General features: G+C 47.6%; 1 protein-coding gene across 2 annotated transcripts; it reads right to left on the bottom strand.

Moving 5' to 3' along the window:
• Nucleotides 1-407: 407 nt before the first annotated feature.
• LOC123434184 (kinesin-like protein KIN-7K, chloroplastic) lies at nucleotides 408-23,051 on the bottom strand. 2 transcript variants are annotated; one of them, XM_045115498.1, is made up of 25 exons: nucleotides 22,534-23,051; nucleotides 22,317-22,414; nucleotides 20,096-20,185; nucleotides 19,668-19,720; nucleotides 19,326-19,391; nucleotides 18,391-18,444; nucleotides 16,052-16,111; nucleotides 15,148-15,226; nucleotides 13,982-14,049; nucleotides 13,744-13,800; nucleotides 13,546-13,650; nucleotides 13,149-13,253; nucleotides 12,914-13,021; nucleotides 12,696-12,827; nucleotides 12,353-12,532; nucleotides 12,067-12,231; nucleotides 10,712-10,852; nucleotides 3,662-3,781; nucleotides 3,525-3,575; nucleotides 3,372-3,419; nucleotides 3,129-3,260; nucleotides 2,116-2,799; nucleotides 978-1,052; nucleotides 739-839; nucleotides 408-648 (listed from the first exon to the last, which is right to left on the bottom strand). In XM_045115498.1, the coding sequence occupies exons 1-24, from the start codon at nucleotides 22,857-22,859 to the stop codon at nucleotides 780-782; spliced, it is 3,057 nt and encodes a 1,018-aa protein (XP_044971433.1). In that variant the 5' UTR covers nucleotides 22,860-23,051; the 3' UTR covers nucleotides 408-648; nucleotides 739-779. The 2 variants fall into 2 exon arrangements, with proteins under 2 accessions (XP_044971433.1, XP_044971432.1); XM_045115497.1 differs by having other exon boundaries at nucleotides 923-1,052; nucleotides 22,534-23,045.
• Between the last annotated feature and the right edge of the window lie 2,177 nt (nucleotides 23,052-25,228).

Here is a 25,228-nt window from a genome sequence, read left to right as displayed (position 1 = left end):
GGCGGTCTAGTCGGGGCACTCCCTGTGCGAAGTAGTGGCTAGTTGCCGCAACAAGCGGCATATAGGACGTCCCAGGCATTCGGGCCAAGGAGCTGTACAAGGAATACGATGGGCGTTCAGGCCAGGGAGCTTTCCATGCCGAACAAACTTGTTCGGTCGATTCTCACCCAGCCCGCACGTCTGGTGATTATCAGCATCCTATTATATTTTTCAACTACACTACCGACTGTCTAGAAACAATACTGCAAGATTTCGACGTCTCAAAACTGCCCAAGGGCAATTTAGAAAACAAACTGCCCAAGGGCTCGTTCGGAACAAACATATAAACAACAGGAAAATAATTAGCTGCATCAGTTTCAGGATCTCATGTTCATCCTTTACTTCTGAAAGAGAAGAAAAAAAAAGTATTGCCACATCAATTTGCTTTACTTCTGAGGACAATGTTGAGTCACATATCTATACACATTTGTTGAGAAGTCGCTGAACTTCTCAATACAACAAGGAGCCAAGGTAAAGCTATATAGGGAAATCAAACGAATGGCAATACAACATAGAAGGAACATAAAAGTAACCTTCTTTGCTACAGAGAAAAAGGAACATATACGGTTGGTGATTTTACAGGGAGAGATTGGGTGCGTCAAAAGTTTCCTGGCAAGAATTTTCATCAGAAAAATTCAAACGTTAGAAATTAGGATAGTATCAAAGATACAAACAGGTAAATGGCGAAGTATTTGGTACCTTAGGCTAACAAGTGATCTACGTGAAGGTAATTATCCTGTCTACGATTCGTGTGCGGCACAGAGGGCATTCCGAACAGGCAAGTGCGCAAGGCTTGCACACTGAAGAAAAGGCATAACGTTATTAGTAAACATAAATGATAAGGGTTTTTAGCACATGAACGCAATACCCTAACATGACTTACAGCAAAAATGCCGACAAGGAAGCAAAACTGCAGCAGTTGCGGATTCAAAACATACTTTGCAGACATGGGAATTGACATCTTTATCACTCAGGGGATCAGTTTCCTTCTCCTTCATCTCCTGAATTTTAGCCTGCGTGCAGCAAAATATCAGTAATCCAGTAGCTGTTTGTGATGTAATGTTATTTTAAACCCAACATAAGCTCTGCCTCTTCGTTAAATGGAGAAAATAATTGGCCAGTTAATATGAGAAATGTCCTAAAACTGGAACAACACACTCATCCCACCTAGCTAAACTAGGCCCAGAGCCCACTAAAGCCGCCAATGTGGCCTTCTATATTTGAATGAAAGCAATAGTTTACTTATGAAATGTAAATAACTGTTATGTTCAAATCGATCACCTAGTTGAAGTTGCCTATGTAAGTACACTTAGATTACCATTGCAGGGCACACCTCAAAGGTTCATAGAGGGATCAACAGCTTAGCACTTGAGGGCCTTAGTTACTAACCACTTCCTCTGATTTCATAATAATAGCAGTTAATTTCTTACTCAAACTTTTTCGGGTTTGACCTTTAGCATAGAAAGCCTTGCCAACATAGTCATGAATATGATTTCATAGCATATACCCCCTCCGTTCCTAAATATAAGTCTTTTTAGAGATTTCACTAGGAGACTATATACGGAGTAAAATGAGTGAATCTACACTCTAAAGTATGTCAATGAATATGATTTCATAGCATATACCCCCTCCGTTCCTAAGTATAAGTCTTTTTAGAGATTTCACTAGGAGACATACGGAGTAAAATGAGTGAATCTACACTCTAAAGTATGTCTATATACATTTGTATGGAGTAGTTTTTAGTGAAACGTCTAAAAAGACTTATATTTAGGAATGGAGGGAGTAATTATTTTATTAGGAACAACATACTTCTGAAGCAAATTGTGATTAAAGTGCTACTTTTAAAGCCGTGTCAACATCCTAGACTACTTATATTGTGAATCAGAGGGAGTATTCTACACCAAGTTTTACCAATACTACAAAGGCATCACACTTATCCACAAACTATTTTTATAGTGTAGGTCTACAGACAGAAAACTGTGCATGAGAACGGTAATGGTACATAAAGTAATGGGCATATGTCCACCCCTTCATGAAGACACGCCATAATATGAATAAACGGAAATTATAACATACCTTGAGACGAACAAGAAGAGGTTCAAATTCTGGACTTCTACATTCTTCTGCGGTCAATGACTTCAAAGTATCATCTGGCACTTGTTTCTCAACTAGAGCTACATTTGTATCACCTTTGTTTTCCTTTATATCATTAGTTATGTCAGTTAGATTGATAGACCGGTCATCAACATTTAAATCAGATATGCTGAAAGCCCCTCTCTTCAACTTAGCAACAAGAACCCACATGCCTGCTAGATCATTTTCTAGAGAAAGCTCTTTTTTCTTTGCTTCATCAAACTTCTTCTTGTACTCCTCTTCAAGAAGCTCCTTCTCTACCAAAGCTGCTTCTAGAGCAGCTTCCCTCTTTTTTCGCGCCAGCAGCTCCATCTTCATATCCTCTAAATCAAGACTCCAGGTCCCAACCTCATCCCTGCCCCTACTACCTGCTGGACGCCCCTTTCTAACAGGAACCCTGGAATGTGCCATCTCCTGAGCAATTAATAACTCCTTTGCCTGCCTTGCATTTTGTATGGATAGCTTTGTAACTTCTTCAGCCAAATTCTTAAGCTCGACAGCTGCAGAAGATGCCAATTCTTTTGCATAAGCAGCTTCCTCACTTAATTTATGGTTCTGATTGATTAGGTCTCGATTTTCGTCAATCATTTCCAGATGCTGGTATCTATGCTTCTCACTTTCAACTTCCTGTCAAGATATATAAGCAAATTCTAATTGGCTCATTTGATAAAGAAAAAAACATGAACTAGTTATGTACAACAGTCAAATGAACATATAAATTGAGGGAGTATTGCATATCCACCAAACCACCACCCTTCAAAAAGAATGCAGCACAAAACTCAGTGTAATGTTCCAGCAAATTATCAACAAATACGTAGTAGTGTGTTTTATATTGTATAAGAATATGCCACAGATCCACAGTATAACATAATAAACAAAATAAATTGAAGACGCAAAGAATTAGTTCGGAAATCTTGAAAGAAATCCAGTTAAACTGAAGATAAAGCAGTTCAAACCTTGGACTGAAGTTTAGCTTTCAAATCAAGAATCTCCTGCTGTGTGCATTGTTCAGGTGATATGTTGGTTTTTGGTATGACCTGTGCCTCAAGGCGCAGAACTTTTTCTTGTAAATCATTGATTTCCATACTCTGCAAGTAGCACAATGTTTTCGTACAACAGATTAAGTATTTCCCATTCAAACATTCTAAACTGAAACTAAGCACACAAAAAAGGAAGATGAAGAAAGAAAGAAAGAGAACCTTCTGTTGTAGCTGCTCCTGAAGGACACGATTATCTGCTGATTTTAACTGTTCCATCAAATTAGACAATCAGATTTTTTCTAAAATATATCTATACATGTACATTGAAGACACATATGCTTTGTGGGCACACTGAAAATTTAGTAAGATCACCTCTAAGTCAAAAGCCCTCTCATTGCATTGAGCTGTCAACTTTGTAATAGTCTGTTTCCATAAAACCGTGTGTTACTATGCAGGGAGGGGGGTGCACAAATAATTAAGAGCCTTAAATTTATACTAGACAACATTACCTGCTGCATATCCACCATAGAAGCATTAGCAACTGATGCCTCACCACTTTCCATGATTTTTTGTTCCAGGGCTCGCAGATGCCTCCTCTTTTGCTGGATTTCATGCTCTAAATTCTCTATCTGTTATCAAAAGATACATGCATGAATATTAGTTACAGCGCAAGGCATTGGAACATCAAGAAGATGTAGAAAGTGATAGATCTATCAAAAAGAGTTGCCACACTATCAAAAGAGGATGTTAAGGGGCCATCTATCAGAAGTGGCATATTTAAAATGGAACAGTTGAAGTAAAGGGCATAAGGCAAGATAAAATATCAATCATGAGCTTTAGAAAATAATAATATTTAGAATCCCAGAACAATAACTTTGGTGCGAGATCACCGATGGCTCCCCGCTCCCCGCTCGCTCCCTAGCCTAGCCTAGCCCACCAGCCTCGCCGCCGTCGAATCCCCGCCGGTAGCCCTCCCCCTCCCCCTCCCTCCGGCCATGGCCTCCGCCGACACCCGCTCCGGCGACTCCAGCCCCGACGGTCGCATCCGCTGGAGCGGCTCTGCGGGCGAATCCTCTGACTCGCGCTCCTACCGCGAGGTCCTCAGCACCCCGCCGGCCCCGCACGGCCCCCCGTCGCCGGCCGCGCCGCGCCCGGCCCCTGCTTCCTCGGCCCTGGTGCCGCTCCACTCAACCGCGCCGGCCGCCCGCGTTCCTGCCGCCGCCCGCCTGGGACCGCGCTCGGAAGTCCACCGTGCGTCTGGAGGCCCTGTACTCGACGCCGATGGATTCCAGCAGCCACGGCGGAGGAACCGTCACCCGCGTGTGCGTCGCGCGGCCACCCCTCCTTCCCAACGCCGCCGCCGCAGCCCGTCGCCCGAGGAAGTCGCCGGCCTGTGCTTCATATGCCTGGAAGGCGGACACCGGGTGCGTGCCTGCACCAACCCCGTGCGCTGCCGCCGCTGTCTCATCTCCGGCCACGAGTCCAACTGCTGCGAGACACGGCTGCTCGGCGACCACCGTGCGCAGCCTCAGGCGGTTCACCGGCAGGTGCCCAACTCCCCGCCGCGCAACCCACCTCCTCGACTCCCCCGCGACGCCACGCAGCCTCGTAACGCCGCACCGCCCGCCCCCCCGCCAGCGCGTGTCACCATCGCTCGTTCCATCGAGATGGAGGAAGCGGAGGAGGTGCTCGCGCGTGGCATGGTGGCCACCATCACCGGCACCAGGCCCTCCGTCTCTCCGGCCGACGTGGAGGCTTCCCTCCATGCTATGTTTGATCTGCAGCCCAGCGACTTCACCGTGCACAAGCACGCCCCGGAGGACTTCCTCATCATCTTCTCCTCGCGGCTGATCATGGACCGGATGGCCGGCGACCACCTCATCAACGCCGCTCGCTTCTCCCTGCTGCTCCGCCCCTGGTGCAAGCTCGCCCACGCCACTGCTGGGAGCTTTGCATACTCTATGCAGCTCGAGCTCCGCGGCATCCCGGCGCAGGCGTGGCACCTGTCCTGTCCACGGCCGAGCACATCCTCGGGACTGGCTGTTGGGTTGAGCGGCCGCACCCGGACACGCGCTCCCGCGCGGACCTTGCCGTATTCCGGCTCACCGGGCGCGTGCGAGACCTGGCCTCCATTCGCCGAGATGCCATCCTGGAGATTGTCGAGCACGTCCCCGCCGTCCGCACCCTGGAGTACCCTATCTCCATCCGGCTAGTGAGATCCGCCGCCCTTCCCAGGGTGATTGACGATACTACCAATGGTGATGGCAATGGAGATGGAGAGGCTCATGGCAACACGCATGACCCTGCAGGCCATGGTCGTGGACGCGGGCAGCAACGCCGCCGTGGCCGGAAACGTCGCCGACCAACCTCCGCCCCTAATGGATGCGCCGGCGGCGTCTAGACTTGCTCCAGGGGCCGCCTACGGGCCGATGGCGAGGCAGTCGACCCTGGCTGGCCGGCGCCCCGCGCCGCCGCGGCTGTGCATGCGCCTCCGCCCGTACCGTCCCGTGCCAGATGCATGGATGCATGGCCCCAGGCTGGGACCCACCCGCCTCGTCGCAAAGCCAAAAGAGGAAAGCGTGGGGGAAAGAAAAAGTGCGCCAGGATTCAGGCGGCGCTGGCCAAAGCTGCAGCTGCAGCGGATCCCAGGCCGACCGGGTCGCCCACCCCACCGTTGGTCCTTGCCACCCCGACAGCTGGCACCTGCCTATTGGCGCCCGCCCGCCCTCCTCCTGCAGGAGCCGGGCACGCAACGCCCCAGTCGTGCGCGTCACCTAGCGAGCAGGGAGACACCCCCTCGGGTGATGGACCCACCACGGCCAATGTCTGCACGTCTGGGGATCCGGACGGCTCATCCTCACCACCTTTGGCTCCGGAGGCTGATGCGTTGTCGGGGCAAAGCGATGCTTCGCCCTCGTCAGCTCCTGTGGCTGATTCGTCACCTAATGCTTTGCATGCCGCCCCGCCACTACTACACAGGATGCAGTGCCCACGTCCACCCTTGCGGCCCTGCCGGATCTGCATGGCCCCCTCTCCTCGCCAATGTGGGACGCGAGTGGTGGGACACCATACTTCACGCCTTCCATCGCGCCTTCCCCTCCTGCCGCTGCCATCGAAGACGCTGACTTGGGCTGCCCCTCCCCCGCGGCCCAGGAGCCCAGGAGCATTCTGCGAAGGCCCACGCCCGCTTCACCAAGCCCGTCAACGCCGCAATCCACCCCTGCGGCCCATGCGCCTCAGGTGCGCAGCGCAGGGCGTTTTGCCACGCCGCCAATCACCCTGCGACGTACCAGGCAGCCGGCCTCTATCAGCTCCTGGACCCTTGGAGATTTCCTCGCCGCGGCAACTAAGCAGACTTGCTCTGCCCTTCCCAACCCCGGATGCAAACGCCGCCGACAGCCCTTGAACTTCTCGCGGCGCCGAGGACGATCTGCCACCGCTGTGAAGACCAAACCCGGCGTGCCGCCCACCGCTGAGCGCCGTGCGCAGGTCCAGATACTGCGCGCCCTCGGCACCGATCAGGTGATCTCCGCCGAGGCCATGAAGGCTTATGATGGGGTCTTTGTTGCGCCCCTCTCGCATGTTGTGTTGACGGCCATTGCCGCGCTCGTTGGCCGCACGCTGCCCGCCGACCCGTCCACGGCGCCTGTCACCATGGTGATATCGGGCAGCCCGATCGAGGCCTAGCTGAGCCGTCGCGTGCCCATTTGTCGACCTCTGCCTAATGGATCACGGCCTCAAAATCATCAACTGGAACGTTCGGGGCCTAAACGCCCGTGCCAGACGTACGGCAGTTCGCTCGCTTGTTGTAACTTCCAGCGCTTCGATCGCTTGCTTTCAAGAGACTAAAATGGAATTCGTCTACTCGTCGACTGTCCTTGAGACGTTGGGCTCTGAGTTTGATGAATATGTTTATCTCCCAGCGAACGGCACCCGTGGCGGGATACTACTGGCGTGGAAGAGCCGGGACGTGACGATCACGGACCCGATGTTCACCACCAATACCATCTCCGCCCGGGTTAGCACAACTGGTAGCACAAGCTTGCCATGGTGGCTATCTATCGTCTATGGCCCCCAGGACAACAACGCCAAGATAGCCTTTCTGCAGGAGATTCGCGACGTCCGCGACGCATGCCCCGGGCCATGGCTCATCTACGGGGACTTCAACATGATCTATCGTGACGACGACAAGAACAACGGCAATCTCAATCGGAGAATGATGGGGCGGTTCCGTCGCGTTCTCAACGACCTCGCGCTCAAGGAGATTTATCTCAGCGGCCGGCGCTTTACATGGTCCAACGAGCAGAACCCACCCACCCTGGTCCATCTTGATCGGGTGCTGTGCTCCACGGACTGGGAGGAGCGGCACGGCGAATGCCACTTGTGTTGCCTGGCCCTAGTCGTCTCGGATCACTCCCCCCTCTTGCTCGACTGCTCGCCACTCCCAGCAACGCGTCGACGATTCCACTTCGAGGAGTACTGGACTCGTCTCGCCGGTTTCCCGGAGATCGTAGCGGCCTCGTAGCATTCGGTGGATGATGCCCACCCGTTCCAGCGGTTCATGCGGCGCATGCAGGCCACAGCGCGCAAGCTCACCAGCTGGAGCGCGCGTTCCGTTGGCAACGTGCGAGACCAGCTTGCGATCTCGCGTGAGCTGCTGCTCCGTTTCGACGCCGCGCAAGAGCAACGGGCCCTATCACCACAGGAGGACCGGTTGCGTCGTCAACTCAAGCTCTCTTACCTTGGCCTTGCTTCCCTCGAGCGGACGATCGCCCGGCAGCGCGCTCGCATTGCCTCCCTCAGAGATGGCGACGCGAACACGACATTCTACGACCGCCAGTGCGCATACCGCAAGCAGAAGAACCGGATACATGGCATCTCTGTCGACGGCGCCGCTATCACCGATCCTACCGGCATGGCCGCGGCCACTTTCGAGCACTTTGACAGCCGGATTGGGACGGACATGCAGCGTGACTGCACCATTAACCTGTCGCAATTCATCGAGCCCTCAAACCTGGAAGATCTTGACGCGCCATTCAGCGAGGATTGGCAAGTCATCAAAAGCATGTCGTCCCGCAAGGCGCCCGGCCCCGACGGCTTCACTGCGGAGTTCCTCCGATCCTGCTGGCAGATCATCAAGCATGACCTCCGATGCGTCTTCGACCAGATTTACGCGCTGCGTGGACGAGGGTTTAGCTGCCTTAACCAGGCGCTGATCACGCTCCTCCCCAAGCGCGCCGAGGCCACTGGCATGGGTGATTATAGGCCCATAAGCCTAATTCACATCGTCGCCAAGGTCCTGGCCAAGCTGCTTTCGATCCGCCTAGCCCCCAGGCTCAACAACCTCGTCAGCAACGTCCAAAACGCGTTCATCCCCGGGCGAAGTCTTCACGACAACTTCATCCTAGTGAAGTCAATCCGCACGGCTATTGCATCAGCTGGGTGCCCCTCGCGTGCTGCTGAAACTTGACTTGGCACGGGCTTTCGACTCCGTCTCGTGGCCCTTCCTATTCGAGGTGCTGCGATGCCATGGCTTCGGCAACCGCTTCCTTGGTTGGATCGCCCTTCTCCTGTCGTCGGCCAGCACCAAGGTTCTCCTCAACGGCAACCCGGACCAGCGATTTGGCATCGCCGTGGACTGCGCCAAGGTGATCCAGTCTCCCCGCAGCTCTTCGTCCTTGCTGTGGATACGTTGGGCAGGCTCTTTCATCGCGCGGTCGAGCTCCGAGTCATGCAGCAGCTGCATCCGCGCCGCGCCATCCCACCATATCCCTCTACGCCGACGATGTAATTCTTCTGTGCCACCCGTCGCCGGACGATATCGCGGCGGTGAAGGAGATTCTGCAGCTCTTTGGGCGCGCCTCAGGCCTGCACGTGAACTTCCAGAAGAGCGCTGCGGCCCTCATCCGCTGCGACACCGAGGACGCTGCTCGTGTTGTCGCGCACATGGGCTGCCCCATCGTCGACTTCCCGCTTACTTACTTGGGCATCCCGCTCACGCTGCGTCGCCCCACGGCTGCCCAACTGCAACCCGTCGTCGATAAGGTCACTGGGAAGCTGCCCTCCTGGAAGGCCTGGCTAATGAACAAAGCCGACCGCCTTGCCTTCGCCAAGGCTGTCTTGAGCGCGATCCCCATTCATCAGCTCCTTGTGCTTGCGCCGCCAAAGAAGACCATCAAACTCTTGGAGAAGATTGAGAGAGGATTTCTCTGGGCTGGCCGCGCCAAGGCCCACGGAGGCAATTGTCATGTCAACTGGCGGCGTGTCTGCCGGCCTATCCAGTTTGGGGGCCTCGGCGTCCACGACCTCGAGCGCACTGGCCTCGCCCTTCGCATGCGGTGGCAGTGGCTCAGTCGAGTCGATGCTGGCCGGGCCTGGAGCGGCCTTGACCTGCACTTCGCGCCCGAGGAGCGCGCGCTCTTCTTCGCCTCTACCACCATGGCTATCGGCAATGGCCAGCGCGCCCTGTTCTGGGAGGACCGATGGATCAATGGACGTGCAATCCGAGAGATCGCGCCTCTCCTTTTTGATCTCATCCCCAAACGGCGTCGCAAGTCAAGAACTGTTGCGGACGGCCTTCACGCGAACCAATGGGCCGCGGACATCCACGGCATGATTGGCATCCCGGGGATTGGAGAATACCTGCGTCTCTGGCACATACTCGCCGAAACTGTCCTCACTGACGCACCAGACAGCATTCGCTGGAAGTGGACCGCGAGCGGCGAGTACTCCGCCAAGTCCGCATACCTCGCCACTTTTCAAGGCTCCGCGAGATGCCACGCTTGGAAACTTACCTGGAAGTGCTGGGCACCGCCTCGGGCGCGCTTCTTCCACTGGCTTGCCAACCTCGATCGGTGCTGGACGGCCGACCGCCTCGCGAGGCGCAACCTGCCGCACCCACAGCGCTGCCCTCTTTGCGATCAGGCTCTGGAGATGATTCATCATCTTCTCCTGGAATGCCCTTTCAGCCGCGAAGTGTGGCACGAGATCCTCTCATGGCTGCGCCTCTCTTGCCCGCTGCCCAACAACGATGCCACTCTACACGACTGGTGGTGCTCTGCACGACACGACACCCCTAGGCCTATGCACAAGGGATTGGCTTCCGTTGCTTTGCTCGTCCCTTGGATGATTTGGAAGCATCGCAACGGATGCGTGTTTGAGGGTGCAACACCATCGGTTACCTCCCTGGCGGCTACGATTAAGGAAGAGGCCGGCCTCTAGGCCAGTGCGGGCGCCTTGGGGCTCCGGGCCATCTTGCCACAAACATGGGATGTCCACTAGTGTGCATGTGTTCACCTTGTAAATATGCCTCCTAGGAGGATTGTACTAAACCCCTTCTTTTCAATACAATGAACCGCAAAAGTCTTTTGCGTTTTCTCGAAAAAAAAATAGCAGAAGTTCAGTATTGTATAGTGTATGCAACTGTCAAGCACTCCATGTGTCTGTCTTTCAGTAACACGGAGGCACATGCTATTTGTGTGGATACTTATTCAGTAGAACAAGAAGATTGAATGTTCAGTAAAAGGTTAAATACAAAAAATGCTAAGGATAACACCTACTTGATTTTTTGTCCCTTCAGGGTCTTCTATGGATTGCTCAATTAGTCTTTTCAGTGAACTGGTACCAAACGCAATCTCCCCAGCAAGCATCTTAACTTGCTCAATCAATAGATCTAAATGATCTGATTCCGTGATTCCCACCTGATACACAAAATACATTAAGCCATAATCAATAATCATAAATTCAGCTAAATCCGGTATCAAATGGATTCTAAAAAAATACATAATAAAATAAACATTATACTGTCTATTGCATGTCTAGCATCAGAGCTCTTGAAGCCAGGAACAACTTTTTGTTAGGGAAGAAACCACGATGAACTGTTAATATAGACTGTTGGATATGTTCCATCAGAGAGTGCAAAATAAAGATCCACGACAAGTCTCCACTCAGTCCTTGGCTCCTCTGGCAGCCCTCCCGTTCTATTTCCCCCTCCTTCCGCTCCTCATTTCTATCGGCTGTCACTGCCTCTTCCTTCCCCTCCTCACTCCTATCGGCTGTCGCTGCCTCTTCCTTTCCCTCCTCCACCAAAGGCTGCTGCTTCCACCACACAATGTCGCTTCCTCCGCACTAAACTGTTGTTCCTGCCACAGCCACCTCCTCCATCCCTCTAGCTGCTGCCGCCTCCTCTCTCTAGAACCTATTCCATTCTAGAGTCCACTGTCCAGTACCCAGATCTGATTTTCGTGTTTGCATTTGGTTTTAGGGCATGGCAAACAGAAGCTCTCGATCTTAGTTTAGGTTTTCCATTTTCATATGGTAATATCACCTCCTTGCTCACTTATAGGCTCACTAAATACTTAATTTTCAAAAATACAAATAAACATGTATCTTCTACTTTTATCTAGCAAAAATACAGATTAATCGATCTAGTCTTGCTTTACGGAAATATAATATGAGCATATCGCAGTATTGTATCGCAGATGCCTTCTATTCTGGGAAAAGAATGAATGGAGCTCAGGACAAAAATATTTGTGGCGGCGAGCATACAGTCAACTAGAGAACACAACTCCCAGCCATGACTTTTCACAAAAAGAAAAAAATCCCAGCCATGACTGAAAAGAAACAATGCATGACCGCAATGGGAAGTAAGCTGTGAGTGTTACCCACACTAATTGCACGCAATGTTTTTAGGGAAAACCAGCAATCTGGCCAAATAGGTTTTGGAATTCTGATATTGTAGTTTCCGAAATGTTGTTTTGAGCCGAACAAGTGATAAGACATACTTTCCACAAGAAATTGTGCATGCATACTGGTGCTACTGACAAAAAAAAAACAAGAAGGGCGAGATGATAGCAATAAACCTTAGGATTAAGGCACCGGTCACTTAAAAGATGTAGAATGCAAATCCAAATACCTGCGTTGAATCTTGTCCTGAACCAGTTACTGAAGAAGGATCTCCGCTAGCAGACCTTAGTCCATTGATCTCATCCAACGGATCAGGCAAAGCAGATGATAAGGTGTCCTTTGATGTACTGTCATTTTGGACTACTGTAGTACCATCTTGCGAAGAGCTTAACTTCTGAAATACATAGATTTAGTGCACTTTATAAGTATAAAAAGCATGACTTATAACTTTATAGAATCATAAAACCTTAAATTTTAGCAGCAAATGCACAATTAGATCAATATTGAGCACCTACATCTTCCTCACTAACAGAATTTTGGCGCTGAAGACGAGACGAATCTGTCAAAGCAGGAATATTGGTCTTCGTGGAAACAAGTATTAACTTAGTCAACCGTTGTATTCTGCTCATCAGAGCAGCTTTGGCATCCTCTTCCTCCTCAAGACGAGATTGCATTTTTACCTGGCCCTCCTCCAACTAAACAAGGTAAAAGAAGAGTCATTTTTTAAGCATTTACCAACTTAGCAATATGAAATCATTATAAGTATTCATATATAGAACAGAAAAAAAATCAAGCATTTGCATAGATATAAACCATTTCACTCCTTAGTTCTATCTGGCAAAAGCAAATGAAGCAGACCTGTTGCCGTAAAATCATTATTTCTTCCTGACTAGCACCCCCAAGCATTCCTCTCCTAAACTCATCAAGCTCTTGCTTTAGAGATGATATTTCTCTCTGATACTTCTTGATCAAAGACTTCTCATCAACTAACTGGACAGAGAAAATAATGAAATGTTAATCAATTATTCAAATAATGGTGTCAGGGGAAGCGAGAATTGCATGCTGAGAACATTTACCCGGTTACGAGAGGCATAAATTTCAACACGTTTTGCTCGACTTGCAAATTTCAATGTATTATGGGTTTCCTCCATGTTACTCGATGCTGGGGTAATCGTGCAAATTAGCTGCATAAAGTTGGTACATTAGCTGGCAAATTGATAATCAAGTTTCGCTTCACACTGCACAGATAGCCTCCACCAGCACATGTAATGAGTTACAAAGCAGGAAGGTCTAGATCGGCTAGATACTTACTGAGACGTGACCATGGCCACTCAGCGATGACTGCAGCAGACGAGTCAACTTAGAATCTCGATAGGGTATATGTGTTGCTCTCCCTTCACTGAGCTTCCCGATGACCTTTGAATTAGAAAGTGAAGTTTAGAAGTGATCGATGATTACATTAAGGATACCAGAAACATAAGTGGCCCTGAAAGTTGATTAGATGTACAAAAGACATTGCCACATATTCAACAGCCCCAACTAATTACCAGATGATTTCCAATATAAGTTCAGGTGTGCTCCCTGAAGTAGGTAGAACTAAAGTTCTAAAAGAGGATCCTAACGAGATGTGTTTCAAGTTCAAATTTACGACGATAGACATAAAACAATAACCCCAAGTTGTGACAAGTAATTAGAAGCAAAAGCTTACTGTTCCGAGGGTTAAAAGACTCTTGTTAATGTAAGATCCTTCCCTTCTTCTTAACCCTGTAGTCTCTGTCTTAGAACTCTCTGAGCCAGCTAGATCAATCAAATTCTACAGAGAAGAAGCACTAAAAAGTAAGACTAGAAAGCGTCAAAGCGTAGTGATTGAAAAATGAAATCTTGCTTATGGGTAAAAACAACATACAAGCTGTGAGTACATGGCTCCGTCGTACTCGTCACCACGATCACTGCTTTCAATCATCTGCAGAAGAGCGCACAAATATTATGGGCCCAAATAAAAAAATACAACATATCACATGTGAAATTCAGAAACATGATGCAGGATTATCAAGAAACCCAAGAGCATCCACCATACAAGAACAATAAGGCAATATTCACAATTGATTAAATGCCTTAAATACTGACAAAACTTGTAAGCTCACCATAGTGAAAATAGTATGACTTCGGCTGCTAAATAAGTTGAAGTTGTTTGAACCAACATGCCGATGCTCTGCCATTTTAAGTAGTAGCATTAGTTTGACTCTGATAAGACTAAAATTATAGATCATTGATTAAAACATCAACAAAATAGAAAAAACTGTGGAACACTCGGGTAAGACAAAAAGTGTGAGTAATTCAGAAATCAGCACCAAAATTGAGTTAGCAAACTGAATAATAAATAATTACAACTGTGAGTAAAATCATATGTCGTTTAGAAAAAATATTAGCTGATAAGACTAAAATTATAGATCATCGATTAAAACGTCAACAAAATAGAAAAAACTGTGAAACAATCGGGTAAGACAAAAAGTGAGAGTAATTCAGAAATCAGCACCAAAATTGAGTTAGCAAACTGAATAATTACAACTGTGAGTAAAATCATATGTCGTCTAGAAAAAATATTAGCTGATGCTTAAACCTTTTTTTTTACCGAATAGATGATGTTTTAGGTTCCCAAACTAAAGTATCTATGCATTAATCATATTGTGATTAGGAATATAAGAGAGACCAACGTTGAGAATAGATCATGGGAGAGGAGTCACTAGATAAGCTGATAAAAGATACTCTATGGTCATAAATCATTCCTGAATACGTGTGCTAATGGCTAGAAGTGAAAAATATCTACTAGTTTGTAAAGGAGGTAGTAATGGAAGAGTTTATTTCTCAGTAGACTGAGAAATTGTTGTTTTTAAGTCGGCAATCTTAGACGTTGACTCTTTATCTGACGGTCAGTCGATTAGTTGCATATTTTGGAAACTACGTGCAACTTTAGGTCTAAATTTAAAGCTGTACAATTATTATTATTGGACAACAGTAGTCTTGATAATATGCAGCATAACTGATTGAGAGACAACAATTTCTCACAGAGAAACTGCAGATCCGTTAAACAAAAGCAATCATAGAAAATCAGTGGCTAGTTATTGGTTCTACAAGAGAAGAAAATCATACAGTTCACAAGCAGACTAATGGATTATAGAGATACTGCATGGCTAACAGCACATGTCTCACAGAAACAACATCTTCCTGGTGCATATCCATACCAATCGGTGATCTCTACCATCTTGCGAGTAACACTCTAGTAGTGGGGAAAGCAATATAGTATAATCACCTTCGCCAGCAGCTATGAAAGAGAGAGCATGTCCTGGAGAAAGTACAACTTCTTCTTTTATTCCTTCTACATAAGTTCCCTGTAGCAAAAGGAAGAAGATCAGCGGAAGCTTAAAACTAGAGACATCACTGCAGTAGATAAAGGCATGAAGCTACATCAGCGTTATCGCATATATACAGCTTGCATCGTAGATGAACAAGAAAAAAACAACACTGAGTCGCTGACTACACAAACAAGAACTACATGTCAATCACTCTCAGACCCAAATGGCACTCCAGACATAGTTTACGTGCTCACTTGACATGTAACAATTTCATTACCAAAAGAAGGCCACAAAAACTGCTTATCATTTTGATAACTTGTAAATCAAATAGATGGCATTCTACTGGAACCATTAATCTAGACATCATTTCATGAGGAAACAACAAGGTTTAAAGAAAGATAATGTGTAGCAAGTACGAGCAATATCCATATCAAACCCATGAAAGCTAAACTAACAATATTACAATATCTTCACAGTTTGTTAACTGGATGGAATGATGGCCAGAACTTTAAAGAAGAAACAAGGTAAAAGGAGGGGCAGAAAGATAATGTGTAGCAAGTACGAGTAATATCCATATCAAACCCATGAAAGCTAAACTAACAATATTACTATATCTTCACAGTTTGTTAACTGGATGGGATGACGGCCAGAACTTTAAAAAATGAAAAGCAGATTCATACTAGTGACAAAAAAGCAGAAATCTAAGAAAATAATTACCAAAAAAGTACTCAAAATTAGGTTTAGGAGGAGATGCAAAACAATTAATACAGAATTACAGCACAGATACAGAAGCAGGACAATAAGCATAGTGTAATAATTGTAGGACAATAAACATAGTGTAACAATTTTAGAGAATTAAACCTGTGCATCCTCCCTCACACGCAGATTTTGTCCAGTAGGATCAAGCAGATCATTTATCACCTGCAATAAAAATACAGATTTAAGCCATCCAGATAGTACTAGATGAAAGTGCATTCTGGACACAGATAATCTGTGATGGAGTGTGACTTGTAACTTTTAACTTGATCTTCATGAAAGGCAAGAAGCTCAATAGTCAATATTCGGAAATCATAGTGTCTTTTTTTTTAAACGAGGCAAAAGATTTGCCATTTTCATTGATTAAGAAGACGAGAGTTGCCCGGTTAATTAGAGGAAAACCGAGATTAAAAACCCCACATGGGGGCACGCGCCACGCGGACGACCTGCCCACAAACGCCAAACAGTCGACCGTAGCATCGAGGACAAGACAGCTCCGATTTTGGCAACGAGCTTCACAAAGAAAGTTGCAAGCCTCGCACCGACCTAGTCCAGCGCAATATCCGGAGAGCACCGCCCGCTAAAAACCGCCCTCATGGAGTCATCGTTGCTACAATGGCCCTGCCGCCCACAGCTTCGACTTCTCTGTCACGGCCAGCAATCAGCATAGGCGCATCCATTGACGCACCAGACCGTCGGCAACAGAAGGACAAGCCACGACTCGGCTCTGGTCGTCACCATAGTCGTTGCCATGCGCGTCGCAACACCACACCAACCTCGCACCGCCGGTCGAACACCTGTCGACCGCAATGCCGTGCACGTCCAGCCCCTGGGGAAGCGCGAAGGAGACTATGAACTTCAAAGCGACGCCCCCAAGGGGGAAGCGACGATGAGGCGACGTCGTCGCCCGACTCACACAGAGTCTTGAGCTTTCGCCCGAAGGACATGACTCGGGATGGAGGAGGGGGGAGAGCTCCACGACGACCCTCCAGGGAGGAGAACGGCATGCACGGGCGACGCGCCGTCGGCACCGACAAAGTCGTGCCGATTCTCGTACGGAGAATCCCAATCCCCTCCAACCCATGCAGCCGGCGACTAAGAAGAGCCACCGGCCCGCACGCCCGCTGAACCGCGCACCTCAAGCCTGGAGACGGCGCCATCCCACGCAAGAGCAACCACCTCGCCACCGGCAAACACCGACGAGCCGGATCCGGAGACAGATCCGGCAACCCCGTGCCACAGCAAGAACACACAGGCCACCAGAAAGGTCCGCACGCGGAAAGGCCTCCAAGGCAGGAAGAGGGGACCGCCATCCCACCTCGACACGCCGGCGAGAGGACGAGCCGCAACCCGGGAAGCCCATCGACTTCGTCACCACGGCAGCAGCCACCGGCGACGCTGGACCATCAGAAGCAGAGCACACGCACAGAGGAGCCTCCGGATGGCTGGAAGGGGGGCGCCACCTCGCCCCGACGCGACGGCGAGAGCACCGGGCCGCAGCCCATGGTATCGCCGCCAACATCACCTCGGCAGCAGCCGTCGAAAACGCAGCCCTGGAAGCACCGCCGCTTAGGCCGTCGCGTCGCGTCGCAGGAGGGCGAGCCTCCCTCCACCACGAGATCCTGACGCAGGCGAGGAGGAGTCTGAGATGGGAGAGGGGCCGGCGGCGGCTCGATCTAGGGTTCCGCCTGAGCCGCCCCTAGAGGCCACGCGGGGGACAGGAAATCATAGTATCACTCAGACAATATTTGTATAGCACAAGATTGGAGGGATATGACAATCACCAGCTGACATGGGTGTGGCTCATGCAAGCTGCACCCACACCAAGAATAGTTAAAGAGTTGCGATTAGATATTTCCCTAAATAAGAGACTAAAACTGTTAGTTACTATCTTATGATTAGTTGCAATCTTTCTCTAAGCACAAGGCTTTTTCACGTCCAGTGCTTTGGACCTCGTGCAGCACATAGTATTCACACGCTTAGTGCAGGATTCAAGCTTGGCTGGGATGCCTTCCACCTGCAGGAACCAACCAGCAGAACAACAGGACAGTTGGTATCTTTAGTGGATTATTATTAATATCTGTAGATCTTTTGACTTGGTTCAAACAAAGGCCATCCATATATAAGGAGGTAGACACATCAGCACATCTACCATCAGGAACGTGAAGTCCAACCAACAAAAATAAGTGCTGAGAGCATGCAGCAAAACGAAAAAGAGAAATATGAGGATAATTAATAGGAGCAGACTCTAGGAAAATCAATCATGGAATATTTTGCAAATGGTCAGACAAGTCGATATTTATATTTATTAATTACAAAGAGAAAAGACATTATTCTAGTCAACATACAAGTATTAAGTGTTACTTCAGTACCGATGTTGGAATATTCAAGAAAGTGATAAATGCAGTGCCTTTGGAGAAATTTATGAAATGGAGGTACCATACCTCATTATAGATTTCCAGGTATGATACACGTAGCAAAAATTCCCTTCCAGGAGTCTGTTGGTCAAGATATGCAAATCAAGGGTTAAAGTTCAGTATAACCAGAAAAAAATGACAAAATATTTAATACACATGAGCAGCAAAGAGTAAACAGTACAGTTGATAAAGAACACGATTTACAACTAAAGAGAGCATGCAAGTTTTGTACTCCCTCCGTTCCTAAATATAAGACCTTTTAGAGATTGTACTATAAACTACATACGGATGTATATAGACATATTTTAGAGTATAGATTCACTTATTTTGCTCCGTATATAGTCTCTTAGTGAAATCCCTAAAAGGTCTTATATTTTGGAACGGAGGGAGTATATAGGTTTGAGTATGTCATTATGGCCACAATTGGAGTTGCCAGACTTCCCTCTCAGCCCCTCATTGCTCTTCAGTTAATCAAACAAATAAGATTATTTTATTTGTTTGCTAAGTGAATGAGGAAATCCTTGCGTAAAAACCAACAAAAGAACTCTCCAAACTCATAAGTCCACTTTCCAGGCAGTTTATCTTCAAGAAAGAGCTACCACACAATTATACGGACTCAGCCTTAACTCTCAAGTCTTGAAGATCCATTGTTTGGAAATTCAGATTATTGTGGTCAGATGAGTTTGAATATAAAAGATCATGTTTGCATGACATGCATAAACATGGCATGCTTTGGTGATACAGTGTTTGAAATTACACTTCGTGTTTATCTAACGATGCTTTGTGTCTAGTAATGACTAGGAAGACATAGGCGCAGATTTACGAGGTGATTAACTAGTCACCAAAGTAAAGTGTTCCTTCATTAAATAACATAAAATAAATCCATTATGGCGGTTAAACATATTTACAGTGTGGAGTTTAAATGCTATATTGCTATGTAACTCAAGCACTTGCTGTCATACCTCTTGTATTAAGCTGAAAACATCCTTGATGGCTAATGGAATTATTCCAGGACAATTCTGGTCGCCCTGCGAAAGATTGGGGAACAAATGAATAGGCAGTATAAATATTAGTCTTGTCTTCACAAATCACAAATGGACTTGTATCCAACAATATTATTTGCGAAAAATGGATATGGCACAATCATAATTGTTACCACGTGCAGTAGCAGGTGCATAAATTCGATTGGAACAACAGAATTGAACTGAAAGGAATATGCTAAAGGGAAGACCCTTTACAGAATAATATCTTGCTGCTATTCTACCTGTGTTTCGATCTTATATCTGTAGAAAATAAGAACTTACATGCATTGTGTGGGTTTTCCCACTGCTTGTGACACCATAGGCAAAAACTGTCCCTACAAGTTAGTACAAAGATGTGTTCAGAGATCAATGACTATGATAAGCTAACAATTCACCATACAAGGTAAAATATGAATTATGTAAGAATCCGTGCCATTACAGCAATAGCCCTCATAAAATATCGAAGCGCTGAAGAAAACGATATGGACAATAAGAGCAAATTAGGTATCAAAGGAGGCTTGATGAGAAGGTAGAGATTGGATATCTCAGAATGCTCTGTGCAATCACGACAGTAACATTACATATGGGCATAGAGTGAAGGTGGACAGAAAGAAGTCTCTGTAGCTGTTGAATTACATATGACATTATAATTATATCGAAAATCAACATAAAATGTGTATAAGTAACCTAAATAAATGAAAGTGGCATACCATTTATGCCCTCCATAGCACCTTTCACAACAGGCCGAGCAGCAACATCATAGACAGCCTCTGTAGCTGTTGAAGGCCCAAAAACTCTATCTAAACAAAGAAACAAAATGGAGAAAAGAGATTAATTATCATGTCAAAATCAAGGTGACATAATATGTTGATTTATCTTAAATTGTTTCACCAGTTTTAAATTCAGTTATATTGATTTACTGTGACCAGTAGCATTTTATCACAATAAGGGAAAGAATCAGGATAACTGTTTAGAAACTACTCCCTCCATCCCATAATATACGATGTTATTACAACCAATATATGAGTACATTGGTTGTAATAACATCTTAGAATAGGGGCGCAGAGGGAGTAGTAAATGCCATTAAGTTTGCTATGAAACAATTTTCTGGGTCTTTTTCAGCACATCTGTCCAATTTATATTGATAAAGATCACACCACAGGGCATCAGCATCATCCATGTCCTACGATTAACGTCCATGGAGAATATCAGACATGCCAGAGAACTATATAGAGCCTTGTTGGTGTCTACATTCTAATGCATCTCAACAGTGAACCACAGTTCTTGAATTTGCAAATAAATACCTTCAGATTGAATTTCGAATATATGTACATCTCAGGAGGCAAAAACTAAAATGAACAAAACCCTGTGTAAGTATGAACATAGGACCCCCCCCCCTCCACATGTCCAATACCCCGCATATCAAAGGTGATCAAATCCATCTGTATATCTTTATATGAAGCCACGAATCATGCCACAAACTTCAATGAAACTTCAGGGATCTGCAGTACCCAGCTCAGCACTTCCCAACATCTCAGAGGAAACAGCATCCTTGCTTCTGGATAAGCTTTATTATGGTTTAATGCCCACATTGGACACTCTTGTGAGCAAAAGAACGATCTCATAAACTGTATCCATACCATAGGCTTCGTAGGCTATGTGTGAATGTGAAGTACACCCATCATCAGTCTAGATTTCAAAACGCCCTTCTAAATCATAGGCTACATAGGCTATGTGTAAATGGGTGGGCATAAGATTGTCTTATCACTGTGCCTTTTAACAACATAGATCAGATAATATCATAATGCACTCCATACTACTCATTGTACTTAACGAATAAGCACATACCCAAGCAAGATAAGTCAAAATGTCCATATGCATATACGTTGTATCTAATACTCCCTCCGTCCCAAAATTCTTGTCTTAGGTTTGTCTAAAAATGGATGTATCTAAATACTAAGATGTGACTAGATACATTCATATATAGATAGTTCTTAGACAAGAATTTTGGGACGGAGGGAGTACACAAGTAGTGAAAGCATACACTGAGAATTGGAACTTCTCTCTCAGGTGTATATAATGTAGAAGCAACAAATCCACGCCCGAAAAGCCACAAACTGATGATATATATGTTCTTAACTACTCCAGCAATCTGGCTGGCATGTGCCCGTTCCTAAATTACCAGCCAACACCAATGTTTCCCTTCACAAATATTCTGTATCTATAGCTTGAACAAGCTTTCAAGCATCCACTGGTCATGGAGAACAAATTGGGCCATGGGACCTGTACTAGCATTGCCTATGTAAACCGTAAATCTCGCCGTCAAGTCAACTGAAATTCACAGCATACTTAGTAAGGGCAATTGAGAGCTCACGGTCTTCTGCAGTCTCCATGAAAACAGTCTTCAAGGCATACTGAAGTCAACACTAGTTGTCGACTAAACAATACCAGCTGCCTCTTAAGAAAATGTGAACCAGGACTAAAATTTTCAGTTCTTCCTCCCTTGTCTTGGCTCTTATGAATTCGTCAGCCCACAATACTAGCGACTCCATACTAATTTCAGTAGTACCTCACTTATGGTGTAAAGCATGTACTCCCTCGTCCCAAATTACTTGTTGCGGAAAGGATGTACCTAGACGTATTTTTACAAGGGAATTTGTGACTATGTATAAACATCATATATCAGTTAAAGCGTGTATGTGACTGTGTAAGCATGCATATTTCACCAATGTACCCAGGAAAAAGAATTGCATCCAATAGCCGAACCGAACCAATGTCATCCTCAAAATTTGCATGAATAATCCAAGCTCCCAAATCACAGAAAGCTGAAATGTACTATTCAGGTACCTAACTTACCAAATCACCAATCCCACAACCTACATTGCCAAATCCCCAAATATACCGACGAAGCAACAAAGCTCAGCTGCTTACCATAACCATAAGCCGATGGCTGGACGTAGTCACACCGCACAAGACGATCCCCATCGGGATACCACGTGATCTCGTCGCCGCGCTGGATCTCCCGTTCGCTGCAACCACATCGAATCCAGCTCAAATCAGTCGGAATACTGGCAACCGCGCCGCGGCAGAAACACACGGCAACAGCGGCCGCAAGCAGATCCCCGCAGCCCCCTTCCCAGATCCCCACCTGAGTGGCCGGAAGCGGATGGTGACGGAGATGCTGTCGCCTGATCGGGAGGTGTCCTCAATGACGAGCTCGTCCGCGCTAGGGAACGGCACCGGAGCAGGAGCCGGCGGCGGGGCGGGGGCGGAGCGGCGTCCGGGGGTGGTGGACCTCGAGCCCCCGCCCCCGCCGCCGCCGTACGAGGAGACGGAGGATGACGAGCGCGGGATGAGCCGCCCGGCCATGTAGGAGCTGGAGGAGGAGGAGGATGTCGGCGGGCGGCGGCTCCCCGCGGAGAACGGCGAGCTGCTCCGCCTCGACGAGGACGACGAGGACGGCCGCGACGACATCGCGGATCTCGCACGCACGCGGCGGCGGGGCGCTGCTCGGCGCGGCGCGACGCGGGGGGGCGCGAGGCGGAGAGGGAGGGGAAGGTATCCGAAGGTCAGAGGCTTCACATGGCCTGCTGCTCCATTCAATCCAAAAGAGAAGGGAGGCCGCTGCGTCGCGAGATTTTAAAAGCGAGACGACACGCAGCAGCAGTATCAGAAGCGGCACGGGAGGAAGGAGGCGGGGGAAGAGGAGGCTGTACTGGCGCTGGCGCTACTACCCCGGCTCGACGCAGCGTAGGTGGGGGCCACGTCGGCCACGTGGCGGCGCAGTAACACTGGGATGCTGGGGCTGGTACGCCCGCGCGGCCCACCCGTCGGCGGCGGCGGTGGGGGCTCGGGTGATTTGAAATGGGGAGGACGGGGAGGCGGGTTGCGTGCGGCGGGCGGGAATGACTGCGGCGTGTTTCGCTTTCTGCGGGAGTTTTTATTGTCCTCGGGGAAAGGGAAGCGGTGGCCGGTGGGAAGAGGGAAGAGGGACGGCAGGGTCCAGGGTCCAGGGGCGTGAGGTGGGGAAAAAAAACTGAGGTGCGGTGGCGAGAGTGAGACGGGTGGTGGCAGCGTGCGGCTTTCCTGGAGGGGCACGCGATCTGCTGCCACTGCGGCAGCTGAGCGCTGACGCTCTGGGGGAGCTGGTTGGTGCGTGCGGTCAACAGCTTTTGGCCCTGTTTGATACTCTAACTCGGTTAGAGGTTAGAGTTAGATTCTAACTCTAGACTAACCCTAAACTAACTCTAACCAAAGAGGTGTTTGGATGGAAGGGTTAGATTGCCAATAAATGCATTTTTTTCAATTATTTGGCTTCTTTATCTAGGATTTTGTGTGGTGGAGGGAGAGAGAAAAGTAACTTTTTTAGGCCCCACCTAACTCTAACCCAAAAAAGCACCTCTTGGATGGGTTAGATTTTTGGGGTGTGTTAGATGCATCTAACCCACTCTAACACGCCCTGTTTGGATTTTTAAGGGTTAGATGAGTTCAATCTAACCAACTTTAACTCTAAATCTAGGATCCAAACAGGGCCTTTGCTCGGTTCGTTGGGCTTTTTAAACCCGGCGTTTTATTTGCTTGCTTATGATGGGATTTAAAATACGAATTTCAACTTGCGAAAGAGACCGCCGCTCGTCTGGAGTCGTAGTACCGACTGCCGAGTATGTTTGGCACCGCAGTTGTGAATATGTGGTAGTAGACGAAGACAATCTGGACATTGTCTTTTCCGTCCTCTTAATTTAAACGAAGTCTAATTGATCTGAAATTTTTTAAAGATTTTTTCTGAATCAAAAAAAATATCAACAAACAAAGAAAGAAGACTCGGAGTCACATGAGGACCTCACAAGCCAACCCGGCACGGCCTCAGCCTGCGTCCTGTTGGCTTATGGGCCCCTCGAGGCTCTCCCGACTCCGTTCTTTCGTTTATAATTTTTCAAATAACCTAAAAACCCTCGAGGCAATATCGAAACACTTTTTACATCGCCGCAAGTTTCTGTTCCGTCGGTAGATCATTTGGAGCTTCGTTTCGACACCCTGCGGGAGGGGGATCGATCACGGAGGGCATCTTCATCAATCTTGTTGCCCTTGTGATGATGTGTCAGTAATTCATCACACACCTACGAGCATGTAGCTACTACTAGATGGCAATCTCTCTCCCCCCCTCTCTCTCTTGACATTTAATACAATTTCTTCGATGAGAAAAGTACGAAGATGCGATGATCTTTGTATTGAAGATCAAGAGATAGAAAGATTGTCGTTTAGATACTAACTACGGACCCGTAGGTGTGTGGTGAACTACTCACATATCATCACGAGGGCACCAAGGTTGATGAAGAGGTCCTCCATGATCGATCCCCCTCCGATAGAGTGTCGGAACGGAGCTCCAGATGGAATCGCTATGGATCACAGACTTACGGCGATGTAAAAAGTGTTTCGTATATATCTATAGGGTTTCTGAAATATTTGAAAATTTAGATGAGAGAACGAGGCAAGAGGGCCACACGGAGGCGACAAGGCATCACGGCGCGGCCACCCCCTGTGGTCGCGCCATGTTGCCTTGTGGGCTCCTTGTGTTGCTTTAGGTCTCCTTCCGAAGCTTCAGGTCTTCTTTTGGTTTGGAAAAAATCATAAAAAAGTTTCATGGAAATTGGACTTCGTTTGGTATTAAAAACGTGAAAAACAAAAAACATGCAGAAAACAACAACTCGCACTGGGCACTGGGTTAATAGGTTAGTGATAAAAATAATATAAATTGATGCATTATGATCCAAAAAGTATTTTAAGATGGTAATATAACAGCATGGAATAATCAAAAATTATAGATACGTTGGAGATGTATCATG

Source organism: Hordeum vulgare, chromosome 1H (assembly GCF_904849725.1).
Source record: "Hordeum vulgare subsp. vulgare chromosome 1H, MorexV3_pseudomolecules_assembly, whole genome shotgun sequence".
NCBI classification, from domain to species: Eukaryota; Viridiplantae; Streptophyta; class Magnoliopsida; order Poales; family Poaceae; genus Hordeum; species Hordeum vulgare.
The sequence above is the reverse complement of the archived record's forward strand: the minus strand, read 5'-3'. Positions and strand labels throughout refer to the sequence as shown.

Excerpts from the sequence above, each read along its gene's own strand:
- LOC123434184 (XM_045115497.1), bottom strand. The coding sequence starts at position 22,859 with ATGTCGTCGCGGCCGTCCTCGTCGTCCTCGTCGAGGCGGAGCAGCTCG. Across the intron at positions 22,415-22,533 it reads ATCCGCTTCCGGCCACTCAG|CGAACGGGAGATCCAGCGCG; the intron begins GTGGGGATCTGG and ends ATGTGGTTGCAG. Across the intron at positions 18,445-19,325 it reads TTTTCAGCTTAATACAAGAG|ACTCCTGGAAGGGAATTTTT; the intron begins GTATGACAGCAA and ends CTTGACCAACAG.